The 22211-nt window shown below is 44.7% G+C and overlaps 1 protein-coding gene across 7 annotated transcripts in view; it reads left to right on the top strand.

Annotated features, from left to right (window-relative positions):
* Nucleotides 1-22211, top strand: part of LOC139010384 (protocadherin gamma-C4) — a 162199-nt gene that overhangs the window by 12914 nt on the left and 127074 nt on the right. Inside the window, exons 1-2 of one of the 7 annotated variants that reach the window (XM_070414765.1) lie at nucleotides 11662-14095; nucleotides 15988-16053. The exons of 2 other annotated variants lie outside the window; for them this stretch is intronic. In XM_070414765.1, coding sequence (XP_070270866.1) covers nucleotides 11672-14095; nucleotides 15988-16023 — 2460 coding nt within the window. In that variant the 5' untranslated portion in view covers nucleotides 11662-11671 and the 3' untranslated portion in view covers nucleotides 16024-16053. Of the gene's footprint in view, nucleotides 1-1620; nucleotides 4193-6888; nucleotides 9359-11661; nucleotides 14096-15987; nucleotides 16054-16525; nucleotides 19123-22211 lie in introns of those variants that run through there. 4 more of the 7 variants (XM_070414756.1, XM_070414760.1, XM_070414753.1 and 1 more) reach the window with 4 other exon arrangements.

Here is a 22211-nt window from a genome sequence, read left to right as displayed (position 1 = left end):
GGCTGAGCGGTGCTCCCCCTGTGGGAGTGCACTGACCACCAGGGAGCAGCTCCTGCATTGAGTGTCTTCCCCCCTGGTGGTCAGTGTGTATCATAGCAACCAGTCGTTCTGCCATTGGTCGATTTGCATATTAGCCTTTTATTATATAGGATTACCTTTTTATCTTTAAAAATAATATATATCCTCAAGGGACTTAGAGACTATGTTAGTAATTGCCCCTAAAATCCTCCTTATAAATCTCTCTTTTCAAACTTTCCCATTTATAGCAGCTATTTAATACATTCCCAATCCTGTCATGGATGGCTCCTCAGTCCCCCTCAGAAACCACAGCTGTCCTTCCCCATTCCTTTTTCCATGTTGGCTTTTAGTATGTTATCACATATTTTAATCATGGAATAAAGAATGCATTAATATTCTATGTAACTGGCATTATTTTTATTTGGAAGTAATCATGTACTAACTGAGTCTTGTATTTAATGGTATCATCATCTTTCAAGGTTCTGTGATTATTATAATTAAGGGCATCTGAAGGAAAATTGATCTGAGACAATGTATTCCATTGTGTTATGAAATAAAATTGTAACTTATTGTGGAATAATATAACATCTTGTAGGTAATTAATAAGTTAACTGAGGAAAATTAAAGACAGTTTCTTTTAGTGTGTACAGTAACTTCACAAGAATAAATGCCTTAAACCTGGGTATATAATGCATCATAATTGAAATGACTATTGTATTCTTATTTTGTGCTTGGAAAGGAAAACGCACAGAAAAAAAAGGGGTTTCTGGAACATAAAACAAATGTTTATCTCCACTAGGTGGGTCTTTAAAAACCCTCCTCAAACTCTAGATTTGAGCAAAGTGAACTACTTTTAGTACCCTGGAGTTCTGTGGCTTCTCACTCACATCTAAGTCCTGCCATGCTGTTCTCTCATTCCAGGCCTTTCCCCTCATCCAATCCTCTCATGTTTTTTGGGGGAAAGCCTTTGATAAACTCCAAGGCCAGAATGTCAGTGCACTGTCATTTATTGTTTGCTTTTATATCTTCATAGTATCTGTGAAGGAAGTGACTTGTCCATGTTGCTCATCTGAAATCCCCAGATATTGTCTGACACCCAATTATATGTTTATTTAATGAATTGGTTAAATAAAAATAGTAAAACTAAGATGTCAGGCGATTAGGGACAAACTTCAAGAGGCATGATTTATAAATATGACTGATGTTTCAGTGTGGTTCTGAAACTTTGAATATCTTGAAACAATAACTCTAGCATGTTTGAAGCAATATTGATAACATTAAGGTTAGTTCATGGCTTCCAGAGGAAATAACTTGAAGTCACATCCTTTAACATAAAGCATTTCAATTATGTGAAACAAACACCAATCCTGCTACCTCTTATAAAAATGATTTTGGGTGTTGGGAAACTTTAAAAATAGGAATTTGTCAACAATAAAAAAAAATTTTAATACAAATTTGAGTTTGCCTGAGAGGGTGCGATAAACGGTTAGGCCTCTGAGCGTCGCTGTTGACCACTCAAGGAGGAAAATGCAATAGGAGAGCTAGTCCACCATTTCCTTGTTTCTAAAAAGCAAAAGGAGTCAGCAAATCATACTCAGAAGATCCAGGGCTGCTACGCTCACCTGTCGGTCAACCAGCTCTGTGACCCATGAATTAAGCCCATGAAGGGCTTATCTCATTGAGAAAATAAGAGTGGGTTCCGTCGTGGGAAGCTGGAACTGGACACAGAAAAAAAGAATTCACCAAAAAGGAAATGACCAATTATCTGATCAGAAACAGCGCAGGACTGACCCTGCTGTGCGCGCTCCTGGGGACGCTGTGCAAGACTGGATCGGGGCAAATCCGGTACTCAGTGCTGGAGGAGCTGGACAAAGGCTCCTTCGTGGGCAACATCTCCAAGGACCTGGGGCTGAAGCCCCCGGAGCTGGCAGAGCGCGGAGTCCGCATCATCTCCAAAGGTAAGACGCAACTCTTTGCTCTGAACCCTCGAAGCGGCAGCTTGGTCACCGCGGGCAGGATAGACAGGGAGGAGCTCTGTGCGCAAAGCACGCGGTGTCTAGTAAAATTTAACATCCTGGTTGAAGACAAACTGAAAATTTTTGAAGTAGAAATAGAAATTAAAGACATTAATGATAATGCTCCTGATTTTCTAACGGAGGAATTGGAAATAAAAATTGGTGAACTAACGGCTCCTGGAACTCGATTTCCACTGAAGACTGCATTTGACCCAGATGTGGGCATAAACTCTCTGCAAAACTATCAGCTCAGCCCTGATGACTATTTCTCCCTGGCTGTGAAGATTGTCTCTGATGGAGCCAAGTACCCAGAGCTGGTGCTGGAGCAGGCTCTGGACCGTGAGGAAAAGAAAGTTCACGAGCTTGTCCTCATTGCTTCTGATGGTGGGGACCCTGTTCACTCTGGCAACTTGTACATCCAAGTGATAGTTCTGGATGCGAATGACAATCCACCAGTATTTACCCAGCCTGAGTATCGAGTAAGTGTTCAGGAGAACTTGCCAGTGGGCACCCGGCTGCTCACTGTGAATGCCACTGACCCTGATGAGGGATTCAATGCTCAAGTGTCCTACATACTAGATAAAATGCCTGGGAAAATTGCTCAGATTTTTCATCTCAACTCAGTGACTGGAGATATATCCATATTAAAAAGTCTAGATTATGAGGATGCTATATTCTATGAAATTAAAATTGAAGCACAAGATGGACCAGGTCTCCTCTCAAAAGCCAAGATTCTAGTCACAGTTCTGGATGTGAATGACAATGCCCCGGAAATTACAATCACTTCTTTCACAGGATCAGTCTCAGAAGAGGCTACTGCAGGAAGAGAAGTTGCCCTTGTCAATGTGCATGACCGGGATTCTGGTCAAAATGGGCAAGTCATGGTTTTTGTTCTGGGAAATATGCCATTTAATTTGGAAAAATCAATAGACCAATATTACCGTTTAGTGACAGCCAGATCCCTGGACCGGGAACAGGTTTCTGAATATAACATCACTCTGAGAGCAACAGATGGAGGAAGTCCACCACTGTCTACAGACACTCACATCATGCTACACGTGGAAGACATCAATGACAACCCACCTGCCTTCACTCATGCCTCCTACTCTGCCTATGTTCCAGAAAACAACCCCAGGGGAGCCTCCATCTTCGCTGTGACCGCCCAAGACCCTGACAGCATCAAGAATGCCCACATCACTTACGCACTGACTGAGGATACCATTCAAGGGGCGCCTCTCTCCACTTATGTCTCCATCAACTCTGACACTGGAGTCCTCTACGCTCTTCGATCCTTTGACCATGAACAGGTTAGAGACCTGAAAGTACTGGTGACAGCCAGTGACAGCGGGGACCCACCTCTCAGCAGCAATGTGTCTCTAACCCTGTTCGTACTGGACCAGAATGACAATGCACCTGAAATCCTCTACCCCACCCTCCCCATGGATGGTTCCACTGGTGTGGAACTGGCACCCCGGTCTGCAGAGCCCGGCTACTTGGTAACTAAGGTGGTGGCAGTGGACAGAGACTCAGGCCAGAATGCCTGGCTATCCTACCGCCTGCTTAAGGCCAGCGAGCCAGGGCTTTTCATGGTTGGGCTGCACACAGGAGAGGTGCGCACTGCACGGGCCCTGCTCGACAGAGATTCACTCAAGCAGAGCCTGGTGGTGGCAGTCCAGGATCATGGCCAGCCCCCTCTCTCAGCCACTGTCACACTCACTGTGGCTGTGGCTAACAGCATCCCAGATGTATTGGCTGACTTGGGCAGTCTTGAGATCCCTTCAACTCCAGAGGCCTCAGACCTCACTCTGTACCTGGTGGTGGCAGTGGCTGCGGTCTCCTGTGTCTTCCTTGCCTTTGTTATTATCCTGCTGGCACTCAGGCTGAGGCGCTGGCACACATCACGTCTGCTCCAGGCTTCAGGAGGTGGGTTGGCGCGTGTGCCCACCTCACACTTTGTGGGCATGGATGGGGTGCAGGCTTTCCTGCAGACCTATTCCCATGAGGTCTGTCTCACTGCTGACTCAGGGAAGAGTCACCTGATCTTCCCGCAACCCAACTATGCTGACACACTCATCAGCCAGGAGAGCTGTGAGAAAAGCGAGCCACTTTTGGTAACTCAAGATTTACTCGAAGCAAAAGGAGACCCCAAGCTACTTCAGGTGAGTTTATTTCTTTCTTCTTCTAATATTATAAAGAACAATTATGCCAGTGTGATTATTATAAAGCTTATATAAGCTCAGTCCTGTTGTTTAAATATTTTTTTTCTCTCTTTCTGAACCTATGGTAGGGCTACATGTCCTGGCCTAGTGTAACTGAGAAGGCCTAGGAACTAGTTCTGGCCAAGACCTTGTAAATGGAAGAAGGTGTGTCTCTACCTGGAGGAAACTCTAATTGGCATTGTGGGAATTTCCAGATCTCTAAGATATTTTTTGAAATTGTGATTGCTCCTTCTACCTGAGTCCTTGGTTAGATGAGAGATGAGTCCTGTGGTTACCCAACATTAACCTATACCTGTGACAAATAGACCTCTTTCATTTTAAATCCCTGTGGTTTGAAGATTGTCACTCCAGCCTACTTAGCCTATCCTGACTGATACAAACTACTAAATATATATATTTAGTTAGTTAGTTTAGGCTCCCATAAATGATGCTTAACTCCTTTTAAGCAAGACCACACTCTTTATCTCAGTGACATAAAAATTATAGGATAAAAAAATGTAGTTTGTCACATTGTTTTACTTGGCCTGTAGTTCCTATTATGTATGCTGAAAATGAGCGGTGTATTCATATTGATTGAATCTGTTTTCCTGAAGATGGGAAGTTCAATTGCCTAAACTGTTATGAGCTTTGGAGTGGTATTTCTTGTTCTTTGAGAAGGATAAAAAATGTAAAGGGATATGTCTTGGCCTTTGCATGTTTCCAGGCCATATGCTGCAATAATGAAATAGGAGTCTACAACTTTCTTTGGCCAGAAATTGCGGCCAATTTATAAAGTTACTTTCACCCATAAAGTCACATCAGAGAGTCATCCAAAGTTAGACCAAAATATATTTCATTAGAGCTCAAACAAAGGAACAGATATCTCCCTCAATATATTAGGAAGAGTTACATTTAAAGTGTGTGACAACAGGGCCTGAACAAAATAACTCAAACATGCAAATACACACAGGAAAAAGGCACATAACCTTTGGAATATCTTTTTAGGAAAAATCTTTATAATATTAATATCACTTTCCTTGTAAGGAGAAAAAAATATATTAAATGGGAGTGTCAGGAGAACTTTAGATGTTCAAAGAGAATTTTCTAAGAATCCCATATAAAACATAACCTACATAGATGTTGTGAAGATGCAGAGGGAATACAAAGGCGGTGCAATTTCCATCTACAGGTATAGGTAATAAAAGGTTTCAGACATCCTTTTTTCACTAAAAAGTATTTTTTTAAAGAATGGGCAAGAATTCGTTATAAGAGAAAGGGAGAAAATTCTAATGAAAGGAAGAAAAAGTCTAAAGGCATGAAGGAAAACAAAGGAAAAGATGTCTTAGGAAAACAGGTCTGTTTTGACTGAGTGTAGGATGAGTATGGTTCAGCACTGAAAATTGTAGAACAAATTGTTGGGTTGATATCTATTTGATAGTGCATTTGTTTGTTTTTGTTACCCAAGACCAGTTCAAGAATTACAGGTAAGTTCTAAAATGGAGTGTGTAAATATTCTCACTGCCTCTCCAAGATTAAACCTAGTGATCAAGTCAAACTCATTTCATTTATTAATGGTGTACATTGGCTGGAGCTGAAAATTGACATTATGGAGTATTGTATACATGTTCATATAATAAAGAAGCATTGGTTTCATAAAAATAAATATGGCTGCCCTAGCTGGTTTTGCTCAGTGGATAGAGCATCAGCCTGTGGAGTGATGGGCCCCAGGTTCAATTCTGGTTAAGGGCACATGCCTGGGTTGCAGGCTCGATCCCCAGTAAGGGGTGTGCAGGAGGCAGCCAATCGATGATTCTCTCTCATCATTGATGTTTCTCTCTCTCCCTCTCCTTTCCTCTCTGAAATCAATAAAAAATATATTTAAAAATAAATAAATATGGCTCACACAAGATTCAGCTTTATAAATGCATGTATGTGTGCCCAAATTTTAAATTGGTCTCTTTAACAAAACATCAAGCTCTGCTGTACATAACAGGAAGATTATGCTTTTAAAAGATAAGCAATACATTAAAATAAACCTAGGAACTTAACTCACTCTTTTTTTTTTTTTTTTGCAAAGACTATATCTTTGAAAAGTATTACGTACAGAATTGATGAAGTATATGTGGAGGGAGTTAAAATACTAAATAAGGGAAGTTATGGATTACAAAAATGTAAGGGTCATAATACACTAAAATGAGGATAAAAAGCCAGTAACTTATTTTGTTACATCCATACTAGTTAAACCAATTTTATAAATACAATGAAATTACTGAAGATATTTTTGCCCCAAAACTGAAAAACAAGGCTGTATGCCTTATGAAATACTTAAATGATAAAAGATGCAAAATGGTGGCAACGTTTATGAGATGAACAAAACAGAAAATGTCACATTTAAAGGGAAAACTTTATTTGTTCTTTCAAACAAATAAGAGGCAAAGTGCATAGAGTCAAGAGCTTACACTTTGAGGATAGCTACGCAATATGTAGTTTTCCCAAACGACCTCCAGGTGCCGCTGTTGACCAAAGGGAAGAAGGGGTTCTCAGTTCGCCAGTGCTTCCCGGCGAGTGCTTTCTAGCTTTGTCCTGCGCACAGCGGAAACGGACCCGCTCCTGTGCACCTAGAAGCACGTAACAAGTCCTATCCTCAAGTCGTTGGTTTTTTAAACATCCCAGAGACATCTGGAGAAGAAGCTTCCCCATTGAGTTCAAGAAATGCAAAGGAGCTTCAGGCAAGCTGAAACGATGAAAAGTCAGGTACGGTTTCTCTTCTTGCTGTCTTTGTTGTGCGGGGCCATCTCCCAGCAGATCCAGTACGTAATTCCAGAGGAGCTGGCCAAGGGATCAAGGGTGGGGAACCTCGCCAAGGATCTGAGGCTCAGTGTCCAGGACTTGCCAGCTCGAAAACTGCGGGTTAGTGCAGAGGAATTTTTCAACGTGAGTGCGGAGAATGGGGATTTGTTAGTGAGCGGTAGGATAGATAGAGAGAAGATTTGTGGGAGGAAATCTGAGTGTGCACTGGAATTTGAAATGGTCGCTGAAAACCCAATGAATGTGTTCCATGTGATTGTTGCAATACAAGATATTAATGACAATGCACCGCGTTTCCTTACAAAAGGCATTGACTTAGAAATATGTGAGTCAGCCGTACCAGGGGTAAAATTCCCACTAGACTCTGCACAAGATGCAGATGTAGGAAGTAACTCACTGAAGGTTTATACCATCAACCCCAATGACCACTTCTCTCTGGCAACGAAGGAAAGTCCTGATGGAAGTAAATACCCAGAATTACTGCTGGAAAAGCCTCTGGACAGAGAACAGCAGAACTCCCACCGCTTAATCCTGACTGCCATGGATGGCGGGGACCCTCCTCTAAGTGGCACCACCCAGATCCAGATCCTGGTCACTGATGCCAACGATAATGCTCCAGTGTTCAGCCAGGACACGTACAGAGTTAGACTCCAAGAAAATGTGCCCGGGGGAACTTCCGTGCTGCGCGTGAAGGCAACTGACCAGGATGAGGGTGCTAATGCACAGATCACCTATGCCTTCCTCAGTGCCCCAACCAGCACCAACCTTCTCTTCAATCTCAACCCAAATACTGGTGACATCACAACCAATGGAACAGTGGATTTCGAAGAGACAAGTATGTATATGTTGGCTGTAGAAGCCAAGGATGGAGGAGTACACACAGCTCACTGCAGTGTTCATATTGAAATTGTCGATGAGAATGACAATGCCCCAGAGGTGACATTCATGTCCTTCTCTAACAAGATTCCTGAGGACTCAGACCTTGGAACCGTAATCGCCCTCATTAAAGTGCGAGACCAGGATTCTGGGCAAAATGGTCTGGTGACATGCTATATTCAGAAAGAAGTTCCCTTCCGATTAGAATCCACCTCCAAGAATTATTACAAGCTGGTGATTGACAGTGCTCTAGACCGGGAGCAGATAGCAGAGTACAATGTCACCGTCACAGCCACCGACAAGGGCAAGCCATCCCTATCCTCCAGTACAAGCATCACCCTACACATTGGTGACATTAACGACAACGCTCCAGTTTTCCACCAGGCTTCCTACCTGGTTCACGTGGCTGAGAACAACCCACCCGGGGCCTCTATTGCCCAAGTCAGCGCCTCCGACCCCGACCTGGGACCCAACGGCCAGGTGTCCTACTCCATCGTGGCCAGCGACCTGGAGGCACGGGCGCTGTCGTCCTACGTGTCCGTGAGCGCGCACAGAGGGGTGGTGTTCGCGCAGCGCGCCTTCGACCACGAGCAGCTGCGCGCCTTTGAGCTGACGCTGCAGGCGCGCGACCAGGGCTCGCCCGCGCTCAGCGCCAACGTGAGCCTGCGCGTGCTGGTGGGCGACCGCAACGACAACGCGCCCAGGGTGCTGTACCCGGCGCTGGGGCCCGACGGCTCTGCGCTCTTCGACACGGTGCCGCGCGCCGCGCAGCCGGGCTACCTGGTCACCAAGGTGGTGGCGGTGGACGCGGACTCGGGACACAATGCCTGGCTGTCCTACCACGTGCTGCAGGCCAGCGAGCCGGGACTGTTCAGCCTGGGGCTGCGAACCGGCGAGGTGCGCACAGCTCGTGCTTTGGGCGACAGGGACGCAGCTCGCCAGCGCCTGCTGGTCGCCGTGCGGGACGGGGGACAGCCACCTCTCTCTGCCACCGCCACGCTGCTGCTGGTATTTGCGGATAGCGTGCAAGAGGTACTGCCAGACCTTAGCGACCTCCCTTCGCCCTCTGACCCCCAGGCTGAGCTGCAGTTTTACCTGGTGGTGGCCTTGGCCTTGATCTCCGTGCTTTTCCTCCTCGCGGTGATTCTGGCGGTTGCCCTGCGCTTGCGACGCTCCTCTAGCCCCACCACCTGGGGCTGCTTTCAGCCTGGTGTTTGCTCCAAGTCTGGCCCCGTGGTTCCCCCCAACTACAGTGAGGGGACTTTGCCCTATTCTTACAATCTGTGCGTTGCCTCGAATCCAGCAATGACCAAATTCAATTTTTCTAACCTGACCCCGGAAATGGCGCCCCCTCGGGATCTCCTGTGCGAGGATCCTTCTGTGGATGTATGTGCCAATAATGAAGACCCCCAAATCGCTTATGACTCTTCTTTCCCCTCACACGTGAGTTTCTATAAACCTACTTAAATTTTATATGTTGTATTTTATTCTCAGTGTGCATAATTAGTTTGGTCTTTGTCCATTGTTCTAGTAGTGGTAGTGGGAGCGGAGGTGTATCGGATGAGTGGAAATCGGTCTCTTGATTGTTCATGCTCTTGGCAATTACCTAACTACTACTTCTCAATCGGCACCATTGGCATTTCTGTATGGTCAGCAAATCTTCTTAAAGAGAGCTGTTCTTGGTTGTCACTGCTTTTAGTAATAGCACTACCCGTTCTTAGTTGATGTGTGATGCTGTTATTTTCAAGCACTTTATAAATGTACTGGCAGTTCTTTCTCCTTAAGTTAAACTTTATGTTCATCTCATCAAATACAGCCTAGTTATTATATTTTTTGCTGCAATGTGTATTTTTGTTTTTAAATGTTTTTATTTATTTTAGCGAGAGAAAAAGGGAGGGGGGAGAGAGAAACATCTATTGGTTGCTTCCCATAGGCACCCTGACTCCCATGGGGGATTGAACCTGAAACCTGGTCATGTTCCCTGACCTGGAACCGAACCAGAGACCTTTTGGTGCAGGGAAGGACACTCAACCAACTAAGCCACACTGGTCAGGGCTGTAATGTGTATTTTTAATATAGTTTTCCAATCATTATGTTTTTTTTATCACTTATCACATGTAGCAAAGACTGTCAGATCTTACATGAGAATCACTGCCTTTGGGTTAACTTTATCCCACTTCATAATCTCATTCAGGAATAATTTTCTTAACCCTTCTTTAATAATTTATCCTATTCTACTTTGTCACGGTTATAATAAATACAATAGACATTTTTATAAAGCCTTTCCCACATTTTGTTTTTTTAGTATAGGTTTCTGAGAAAAGAATCAATTTTTTCAAAACATCTTATTTTCCTCCCAATCCCCAGAAATTTGTGGGTCCTTTGAGAATTGTGAAAAATACCTTTAACCTACTCTACAAATTCTGAAGATTTAAAAACTCTGTGTAGTTAATGGACCTTTGTGCCTGGTTAAAATTTATGAGTAATTTCTAGATGTTACTTATTATGTGAGGAATAATCTAAAAAACTGGGTACTTGCTGCTTTATCTCAAGTTTTCTCAGATTGGTAAATTATTCTAAGTTTCCTTAAATAAGAAAACTATGAAAGATACAATGACTATATATATATACTAAAATGTTTCCTTTTACTGGTTATTTCTAAAATAAAAGCTAAAGTAAACTTAGAAACAATGGGAAAGTAGTACCTTCTGGATGTGTCCTGATGTGAAAAAGATCACTGAAACATTGTCTGCTCTTTATAGTGCTTTATTCTAACTTTTGTGCCTTCTTATCTTTGGTTTCTACTTTTAAGATCAGAGTTATTTACCCATTGTCTTAGGTTTTGCAATTGCATTAGTGACTCATTTATTAAACACTGACAAACTATTTGCTGCATACTCCATGAAAGGTGGTGCTCTAAAGTGTGAGGATGCACTCTGAACATGATAGTCACAGACATAGCCCTTGGCCTAGAAACTTAATGAGCAAATTCTCTTCCCAAACCTACCCCTATATTTGCTAATCACATTGATACAGACATAAGACTAGCTCTGGAACAGTAGATATTTTCTTACAAGGGAACTAAAAGATTTCCATTCTAGAAAATCCGTTCATGTGAGGAAACTTGTTTCTGCATAGGTTGGGACTAGAGCCCAGATTTGCAACATTCCAGACACTGGCTTTTCACCTGTTCTTCCATTCTCTAAGTCCATCTTGTTCCCAGGATAGGTAAATGTGTCTCTTACACAATACACTGTCCTGAAAATGGACTATGAGAATAAATAATGCAAAAACTTAAAAGAGGTAGAAAAATTCTTAGCAAAAACCAAAATCATTTTCTCTGGACCATTAATTACTTTATAGGACTTACTGTACAGAAAGATTTTGATTGTTTATTTTCATTGCAAATAAAGCAACAGGAGTTTGACTTTTATTCTTTTGGGGGAGATAGAATACGGAAAATAAATGGTGTACGCAGGGGATGCTTTACCAAGAATAGATTGCAATAACAGGCTAGGACTCTGGGTGTCGCTGTTCACCGATGGGGAAAAGACAACCAGTAATTTGAAACGAACCACAAAATTTCTGCATCACAAAGCACTGACCCTGGGACTTTACAAAAGCTTCTAACTGGACTCCCAGAACTCCAACAGCCAACGGTGAAAATACACTATCTGGGACCGCGCAGATCCTGGGACTCCTTAGGCCTCCACCGAGGGAAAACCCAAGCGCAAGCTTCTCCGCGGCGGCGCTGTAATGGCGGCTCCTCTTTATCGTCCAGTCTGCAGCCGGTTAGTTGGGATTTGCCTTCTCCTGGGGGCCCTATGGGAAATTCGGGCTGAACAGATCCGCTACTCGGTGCCTGAGGAGCTGGACAAAGGCTCCTTCGTGGGCAACATCGCCAAGGACCTGGGCCTGGAGCCCCCGGAGCTGGCGGAGCGCGGAGTCCGCATCGTCTCCAGAGGTAGGACGCAGCTCTTTGCCCTGAACCCGCGAAGCGGCAGCTTGGTCACGGCGGGCAGGATAGACCGGGAGGAGCTCTGCGATAGAGCTCCAAAGTGTGTGGTAAGCCTGGAAATTCTCCTAGAGGACAAAGTAAAGATTTTTGGAGTAGAAGTGGAAATAATCGATGTTAATGATAATGCGCCCAACTTTGGGACAGAGCAAAGGGAAATAAAAGTCTCTGAATATGAAAGTCCTGGGACAAGATTCCCTCTTCCTGAAGCTTTTGATCCGGATGTAGGGGTAAACTCTCTGCAGGGATACCAGCTCAGCTCAAATGCTTACTTCTCCCTGGACGTGCAAAACGGAGCCGATGGGATAAAGTACCCTGAGCTGGTGCTGGAGCGCGCCCTGGACCGCGAGGAAGAGGCAGTTCACCATCTGGTCCTCACCGCCTTCGATGGAGGCGACCTGCCTCGCTCTGGCACTACCAGAATTCACGTAACACTTGTGGATACGAACGACAATGCCCCCCTATTCACTCAGCCCGAGTACCATGTGAGTGTTCGGGAGAATGTGCCTGTGGGCTCCCGAATTCTCACCGTAAAAGCCACTGATCCAGATGAAGGAGCCAATGGAGAAGTGACATATTCTTTCCGGAAAGTAAGAGATAAAATATCCCAGCTATTCCAGTTGAATTCTGTGACTGGGGACATAACAATATTGGAGGACCTGGATTATGAGGACTCTGGATTCTATGATATAGATGTAGAGGCTCACGATGGTCCTGGCCTCCGAGCCAGAAGTAAGGTACTGGTGACAGTGCTGGATGTAAATGACAATGCTCCAGAAGTGACGGTTACATCTCTCACCAACTCTATCCAAGAAACCTCTTCCCCAGGCACAGTAATTGCACTTTTCAATGTGCATGATAGTGATTCAGGAGAGAATGGCCTAGTCACATGTTCTATTCCAAATAATCTGCCATTCACACTTGAAAAGACCTATGGAAATTATTATCGATTGTTGACACACAGAGCTCTGGATAGGGAAGAAGTCTCAGAATATAACATCACAGTAATGGCCACTGACCACGGAACTCCACCACTGTCTACAGAAACTCACATCTCACTGAAGGTAGCAGACATCAATGACAACCCACCTGCCTTCCCTCATGCTTCTTACTCTGCCTACCTTCCTGAAAACAACCCCAGAGGAGCCTCCTTTTTATCCATAACCGCCCAGGACCCTGACAGCTTTGAGAACGCCAGAGTCACTTACTCCCTGGCTGAGGGCACCCTCCAGGGGGAGCCTCTCTCTTCCTATGTCTCTATCAACTCTGACACAGGAGTCCTGTATGCTCTGTGCTCATTTGACTATGAGCAGGTTAGAGACCTGCAACTACTGGTGACAGCTAGTGACAGTGGGGACCCTCCTCTTAGCAGCAACGTGTCTCTAAGCCTATTTGTTCTGGATCAGAATGACAATGCACCTGAAATACTGTACCCTGCCATCCCCACTGACGGTTCCACTGGTGTAGAGCTGGCACCCCGCTCTGCAGAACCTGGATACCTGGTGACCAAGGTGGTGGCAGTGGACAGGGACTCAGGCCAGAACGCCTGGCTGTCCTACCGCCTACTCAAGGCCAGTGAGCCTGGACTTTTCATGGTGGGGCTGCACACGGGCGAAGTACGCACTGCGCGGGCCCTGCTGGACAGAGATTCTCTCAAGCAGAGCCTGGTGGTGGCAGTTCAGGACCATGGCCAGCCCCCTCTCTCAGCCACTGTCACACTCACCGTGGCTGTGGCTGACAGCATCCCAGATGTATTGGCTGACTTGGGCAGTCTTGAGATCCCTTCAACTCCAGAGGCCTCAGACCTCACTCTGTACCTCGTGGTGGCAGTGGCTGCGGTCTCCTGTGTCTTCCTTGCCTTTGTCATCATCCTGCTGGCACTCAGGCTGAGGCGCTGGCACACATCACGTCTGCTCCAGGCTTCAGGAGGTGGGTTGGCGGGTGTGCCCACCTCACACTTTGTGGGCGTGGATGGGGTGCAGGCTTTCCTGCAGACCTATTCCCATGAGGTCTGCCTCACTGCTGACTCGGGGAAGAGTCACCTGATCTTCCCCCAGCCCAACTATGCTGACACACTCATCAGCCAGGAGAGCTGCGAGAAAAGCGAGCCTCTTTTGATAACTCAGGATTTACTTAAAATAAAAGAAGACCCCAATCTTCATCAGGTAAGTCAATCTTGCCACCCATAGGCAGACAGCTGTGTATTTAATTTTATAAGCTCTGGTTGTATAAGATGTGTTCCAAATCACATAAGATACTTCTTTTTAGTATTCTATTGCTTTAAAGGGGAGGGCAAATGATCCTTCAATAATGATTTATAATGGTTCCTGCACCTAAAAGGTATTTTTTTACTTATTCTTTGTAGTCTTCATCAAGTAATAGTTTCAGCAACAATTTCTTTTTTTTTAAATATATTTTATTGATTTTTTTACAGAGAGGAAGGGAGAGAGACAGAGAGTTAGAAACATCGATGAGAGAGAAACATGGATCAGCTGCCTCCTGCACACCCCCTACTGGGGATGTGCCAGCAACCAAGGTACATGCCCTTGACCGGAATCGAACCTGGGACCTTTCAGTTCGAAGGCCGACGCTCTATCCACTGAGCCAAACCGGTTTCGGCTCAGCAACAATTTCTTAATTTTATATCTCTAACTACTGTACCTCAGATCTTTAAAGCCATTTTCCTTTAAGTCTTATTGAAAGTATCAGAGTGTGAAATAAAAGGCAATTGTGAAAATTCATATTTAAACATTCTCTCTTATGAACCTATTGTTGAATCTGGACTGAGTAAATTTTTCTTTTTAAACCCCAGCATATTTTTCTTGAAATTTCCTTTTTTTAGTTGAAAGGGTATTTTCCATTATAATTGAACGATGGCAGTTTATAAATACTGTGGAAAATATTTAAAATTTAGCTATACCTTTAACAGTGATAGCTTCTCAATTGGATTGGTATATTGTAAATATTTTGTGGTTGCAGTTTCTGAGATGCACTAGCAGTGACTATGTGTGATTCCTTCTATGCACTTCTGTGATTTCCAAAAATATTGCCCATTTTATTTCAATCATTTCATTTTAATAATAACTAAATTACCTTTTATGGCATCACTATGAGACCCTTCTCTATTTCTAAGGAAACATAACTTCAAAAATATTTCCTTTTTTCATCATGGGATCCCCTTATAAAGGTCAGGTAACTCAATTTCAGAACTGATCTGATAAGTAGGCCTCATCCCTGTTCCTGCAAATTGCCCTCAGGTAGCTCCGTCACTTGTGGCTCTGCAACGACCTGATATAAGGGGAAATATTTTGTATGCAAGGGCTATGCAACTTCTGTTCCTTATGACTTCATTCAGTTCTCTTAGTTTGGGATTCATGAATGCCTAGGACTACACAAATTAGTGGTGTTTGGATACCTGGAAATTGTATCAATAGATTGTGAACTATGCCTCAATTCAACTTAAGAAGGAGAGTTTCAGTTTCTAGATATTTTTGTCTCCGTGGGAAGTTGTGGTGCAATACAATATAATAAATAAGAATGTGATATGATACAACCAACTGGCATGGGGAGGAAAAAGCAAGTAACAAGTGGATATTGAGCAATAAATCATATCTGAGGAGAGATTATTTACAATACTAGAGCTTTAAAATATAACTTGGAAATATTAATTGTCTCTGTGTCAAACATATTTGGATGGTGATATTAGACTATATTCCAGAATCAGAATGGTACATATTTTAAATGATTAGGAGAGCAGCAGTAGATAATTTATAACCTAATAACATACGGAAAATATATTTTTGTTTGAATGGGTACTGATTTTCTTTTAGAAAATACTGTTTCTGGTTAAATAAATTATTGTACAACCATATGGTGGGCTACTACATAGGTATAAGAAATAAATGGAAAACTTCTTTATGTACTGATATGAAATGCAAGATATAATGAGTAAACAAAGCAAGCTGCAAAACATGGTATATTTTATACTTTCATATATGTATGAAAGTATACAATCTGATAAGTAGGCCTCACCCCTGTTCCTGCAAATTGCCCTCAGGTAGCTCCGTCACTTTGTGGCTCTGCAACGATCTGATATAAGGGGAAATATTTTGTATGCAAAGGCTATGCAACTTCTGTTCCTTATGACTTCATTCAGTTCTCTTAGTTTGGGATTCATGAATGTCTAGGACTACACAAATTAGTGGTGTTTGGATACCTGGAAATTGTATCAATAGATTGTGAACTATGCCTCAATTCAACTTAAGAAGGGGAGTTTCAGCAGGGGGGACGTTTATAAAATTCTGCTTCACTATACAAAACATTTCTCTGGAATAGTACACACAAAAAAGAACACTTATTTCTTCCGGGACAAATGTGTTGTTGAAAACAAAGAGGGAGAGTCTATAGAATATGCTGAATATACTTTTGGAACTATATGAATATATACCTATTTAAACAAATAAATACTTTATAAATCCGCAAGAGCAAAAAAAGTTCTTTGCACAAGCCATTGGAGCAGTTTCACGGGAAAACCCCTGGGCGTCGCTGTAGGTTAAAAGAAGAGCAGGAAGATGTCTGAGACGCATTCGGGAGCCTCTCGGAAGGTAACTTCCTGCTCAAACCAACCGCACGGAGGAGGCCAGAACAGATTCGGTTATAAAAACAAAGCAGGAGAATTGCCCCTACCCCGGATTTTTGCCATCCACGGAGGGTTTATTCCTCCCCCCGGCCTAGGGCCAAGGAGCAGAGCAGCAGCGGAGGGAGACAGAGGATGAGGCTCAGCGCGGAGAGGAGCAGCGCGGGGCGGTGGCGGCAGGTATTGTTGCCCTTTCTGCTTTCTTTGTTCCGCGGGGCTCTCCCGGACCAAATCCGCTATTCAATCCCCGAGGAGCTGGCTAAGAACTCGGTGGTAGGAAATCTCGCCAAGGATCTGGGGCTCAGAGTCCGGGATCTGCCGGCCCGGAAGCTGCGGGTTAGCGCGGAGAAGGACTATTTCACTGTAGATCCTGACAGCGGGGACTTACTTGTGAGCGACAGAATAGACCGAGAGCAGATTTGTGGGAAGAAGCCTCTGTGTATTCTGGATTTTGATGCGGTCGCTGAAAAACCACTAAATATTTTCCATGTAGCAGTAGTAGTGCAGGATATAAATGACAATATGCCCTTATTCAAACAGAGTAAGATTGATTTAAAAATAGGAGAATCCACTAAGCCAGGTAAAACATTTCCACTAGACCCGGCCCTGGATTCGGATGCTGGTCCTAATTCACTGCAAAGGTACCACCTCAATGACAATGAGTACTTTGATCTCACGGAGAAACAGACTCCAGATGGACTTAAGTATCCTGAGTTGATTCTGAAACATTCTCTGGACAGAGAAGAGCAGAATTTCCATCAACTGGTCCTCACGGCTGTGGACGGTGGAGACCCACCCAAAAGTGGTACCACCCAGATCCAAATCCAAGTCACGGATGCCAATGATAATCCCCCGGTGTTCAGCCAGGACGTGTACAAGGTCAGCCTGAGGGAGGGCGTGCCCCCCGGCTTCCCTGTGCTTCAAGTGACGGCCACGGACCAGGACGAGGGCATTAACGCGGAGGTCACCTACTCCTTTCGTAATGTGGACGAACAAGTGGAACAATTTTTTAACTTAGATGAAACAACAGGAGAAATCACCACGAAGGATCATTTTGATTTCGAAATGGCTAATAGTTACACCCTCGGTATAGAAGCGAAAGATCCTGGGGATCTAGCAGCCCACTGCAGTATCCGAGTCGAAATCCTCGATGAGAATGATTGTGCCCCTGAAGTGATTGTGGCCTCTGTGTTCACTCCTCTTCCAGAGGATTCACCACCAGGAACGGTGATCGCCTTGATAAAAACAAGAGATAGAGACTCTGGAGAAAATGGAGAGGTTTACTGCGGCCTATTGGGAAAGACGGAGTTTACATTGAAATCTTACTCAAAGAACTACTACAAGCTGGTGACAGACAGGACCCTGGACAGAGAACAGACCCCGGAGTACAATGTCACCATCACAGCCACCGACAGGGGCAAGCCGCCCCTCTCCTCCAGCACCACCATCACCCTGCGCGTCACTGACGTCAACGACAACGCCCCGGTTTTCCAGCAGCCAGCCTACCTGGTCCACGTGCCAGAGAACAACCCGCCCGGGGCCTCCATCGCGCAGGTCAGCGCCTCCGACCCCGACCTGGGACCCAACGGCCAGGTCTCCTACTCCATCGTGGCCAGCGACCTGGAGCCACGGGCGCTGTCGTCCTACGTGTCCGTGAGCGCGCACAGCGGGGTGGTGTTCGCGCAGCGCGCCTTTGACCACGAGCAGCTGCGCGCCTTTGAGCTGACGCTGCAGGCGCGCGACCAGGGCTCGCCCGCGCTCAGCGCCAACGTGAGCCTGCGCGTGCTGGTGGGCGACCGCAACGACAACGCGCCCAGGGTGCTGTACCCGGCGCTGGGGCCCGACGGCTCTGCGCTCTTCGACACGGTGCCGCGCGCCGCGCAGCCGGGCTACCTGGTCACCAAGGTGGTGGCGGTGGACGCGGACTCGGGACACAATGCCTGGCTGTCCTACCACGTGCTGCAGGCCAGCGAGCCCGGGCTCTTCAGCCTGGGGCTGCGCACGGGCGAGGTGCGCACAGCTCGTGCTTTGGGCGACAGGGACGCAGCTCGCCAGCGCCTGCTGGTTGCCGTGCGGGACGGGGGACAGCCACCTCTCTCTGCCACCGCCACGCTGCTGCTGGTATTTGCGGATAGCGTGCAAGAGGTACTGCCAGACCTTAGCGACCTCCCTTCGCCCTCTGACCCCCAGGCTGAGCTGCAGTTTTACTTGGTTGTGGCCTTGGCCTTGATCTCCGTGCTTTTCCTTCTCGCGGTGATTCTGGCGGTCGCCCTGCGCTTGCGACGCTCCTCCAGTGCCGCTACTTGGGGCTGCTTTCAGCCTGGTCTCAATACTAAGTCTGGACCTGGGGTTCTCCCCAATTACAGTGAGGGGACTTTGCCCTATTCCTACAATCTGTGCGTTGCCTCACAGTCAGCTAAGACAGAGTTTAATTTTCTCAACATAACCCCGGAAGTGGCTCCCCCTCAGGATCTCCTCTGCGAAGATGCCTCTTGGGTACCAAGTACAAATCATGGAGATACTCAGGGCTCATTTGCCTCAGATACTATTTTAAAGGTGAGTTTTAACTTATTTTCACTTTGGGTTCTAATGTTTATTGATAAATCACCTATGTGGAATAGGAGTCTTCATTTCAGATTTAATTGTCGTGTGGATTGGATTTAGGCAATTTTCTGCCCTAATTTTATCTAACCAAATCTTGATGTGGTTTTCTATCTAATATGTGAGAGTTATTTGTTCAGAATTACAAGGCTTTACCAAATGAGATACTTCTCTTTCTTCCTCATCTTTACAATCCTTGCCTCTGAAGATTTAATACTATTGGCATCTTTTTTTTTTTTTTTAAATTAAATCTTTATTGTTCAGATTATTACATTTGTTCCTCTTTTTTCCCCCCATAACTCCCCTCCTTCCAGCTCCCACCCCACCCTCCACCCTCACTCCCCACCCACTGTGTTCATCCATAGGTGCATGATTTTTGTCCAGTCACTTCCCGCATCTTCCACACCCCTTTTTCCCCCAAGAATAGTCAGTCTATTCCCTTTCTATGTCCCTGATTCTATTATAATCACCAGTTCATTCTGTACATCAGGTTATTTATTCACTTGATTCTTAGATTCATTTGTTGATAGATGCATGTTTGTTGTTCATAATTTGTATCTTTACCTTTTTCTTCTTCTTCCTCTTCTTAAAGGATACCTTTCAGCATTTCATATAATACTGGTTTGGCGGTGATGAACTCCTTTAGCTTTTCCTTATCTGTGAAGCTCTTTATCTGACCTTCAATTCTGAATGATAGCTTTGCTGGATAAAGTAATCTTGGTTGTAGGTTCTTGGTATTCAGCACTTTGAATATTTCTTGCCATTCCCTTCTGGCCTGCAAAGTTTCTGTTGAGAAATCAGCTGACAGTCGTATGGGTATTCCCTTGTAGGTAATTGAGCCTCTTTCTCTTGCTGCTTTTAAGATTTTCTCTTTGTCTTTTGCTCTTGGCATTTTAATGATGATGTGTCTTGGTGTGGTCCTCTTAGGATTCCTTTTGTTTGGGGTTCTCTGCGCTTCTTGGACCTGTAAGTCCATTTCTTTCACCAGGTGGGGGAAGTTTTCTGCCATTATTTCTTGAAATAGGTTTTCAATATCTTGCTGTCTCTCATCTTCTGGCACTCCAATGACTCTGATATTAGACCGCTTAAAGCTGTCCCAGAGGCTCCTTACACTATCTTCACACTTTCGGATTCTTTTTTCATTTTGCTTTTCCAATTGGGTGTTTTTTGTCGAATCTTTGGTTTGATTATTGTACTCCTCTGGTCTGCTATTGGGTATAATATTCTTTATTTCAGTCCGTGTATGCTTACTTTCTAATTTCTTTATCGTAGCATCGAGGGTCTCATTAGTTTTCGTGAGGTTCTGCACAAATTTATGGCAAGCCCTCAAAATTGCGATTCTTAGCTCCATATCCTCCATTTCTGTCATGTTTTTTTGTCTCCGCATCTTTTATGCTTTCTTGGTGCACCCCCTTGTGGTCTCTGTGCGCAGTCTTGTTCTAGCCAAGCCTTAATTGTTGTAGTTAACACTAGAGGGATTTGACCCTCAGGCCGACTGGCTATAGGAATCAGCTGTGCGGAAAACGTCTGTCTTCTGGGGAGGCGCTAATCCAGCCTTTGCCTGAGGCGATCGGCAAATGGCTGTGCGCAGGCTTTGGGCGGGGCGGGATCAACAGGGCGGGCGGAGGGAGCAGTTATGGCCACGCTCAGTTCCGTTCCCAGAGGCTCTGCTTCTCAGAACCCCGGCAGCCGCTGCAAACCTCGGAGAGAAAGCTGCCCTCAGGTTCCAACTGATGCCGGGTAATCCCGCTTCTCCCGTTTGAGTCTGGGTCCCTAGAGACTCGCCCGGATCTGGAGCCCAGAGTCTGAGACTCACTCCCGACAGAAAACGACAACCGCGCCCTCAGCCACCAGCCCGCTTTCGCGCGCACCTCGGTACCTTTGTATTTTCCACACTGCGCCGCCTCTGAGCCTCAATTTGCTGTTCTCTTTCCTTCTAGTTGTAGAGTCTCTCTTCAGCCAGCCTTCCTGTGGTTCTGGGTGATGTCCGTTCAGTCTTTTAGTTGTATTTTTGAAATGGTTGTTTGCGGCAGCGGTCTCCGGTGTTTACCTACGCCGCCATCTTGGTCCTTGTCTACTATTGGCATCTTAAACTATTTGTTTCATATTCCGGGCTTTTATTATTCAAATGTTATTTTCACTTCCTCTTTAAATTATATTATTTCAGAGTAAAGTAGCTTCCCATCTTATTAGTTTGGGAAAACTTGGAACTAAAGAAAGGAAGAATTGTCCCCAGTGACATGGCTTGTCAACAGCAGAACATGGGTAGGACTAACCTGAACACACCAGCAACCTAAGTGTCTTTACAAGCTAAGTGTCTGGGATTCCAGATCTATTTTAAAAGTATGGGCAAAGTTTGAGGTCTGTGGTATCTGCTACTAACAGTGTGCTTAATAATGGAAGAATTATTTTTCTCTCATGTATAGTAACAAATTGCTCTTGTGAAAACTGTACTTTGAAAGAAAATTTTGTAACCTATACTCACATTCTGTACTTAAAACTTTATTTTCTAAATTTTCTATTTATAGATATAGAATATCTTAATTTTCAATTCCCTATGAAGGTACCATTTAGTAAAAATTGCTTCTCTCACATAATGGACTCCCCAACATGTCCATTTTTTTAATCATGAGGTTTTGCTGCTATATAAAGGTGATCACTTTAAATATCTTCCTCAATATAGAAAGTCCAGTGGGCTGCCTGCTCACTGTTAAGTTATAGACATATTTTCTGCATGGATGATGAACTAAAGCCATTTGCTAAAGTCACTATATAGATTCCCTCCCCCCAAGAGCCTGTCACTGTATGACGTCTGACTCCAATTTAGACATGGTAATAGGAAAATACGCATAATGCATAGCTAACCCAACGCAAACTCTCAGTCTAATATAGTGTAACTGCTTTATTTCTAGTGTGAAAAACTGCAAACTTTCTCAAAGACCTCACATGTAACAAAATGAACTCTCCGTTCTTTCTGCATATGACAACTAATACAATTTGCATGAATCAGTAGACCTTTTTGCAAAGGTGCATTGAGAGCTAGA

The sequence above is a fragment of the Myotis yumanensis genome, unplaced genomic scaffold (assembly GCF_028538775.1).
Source record: "Myotis yumanensis isolate MYYU_CA2020_CCGP unplaced genomic scaffold, mMyoYum1.0.hap1 SCAF_5, whole genome shotgun sequence".
NCBI lineage: Eukaryota > Metazoa > Chordata > Mammalia > Chiroptera > Vespertilionidae > Myotis > Myotis yumanensis.
This window is presented reverse-complemented; position numbering and strand designations above follow the sequence as displayed.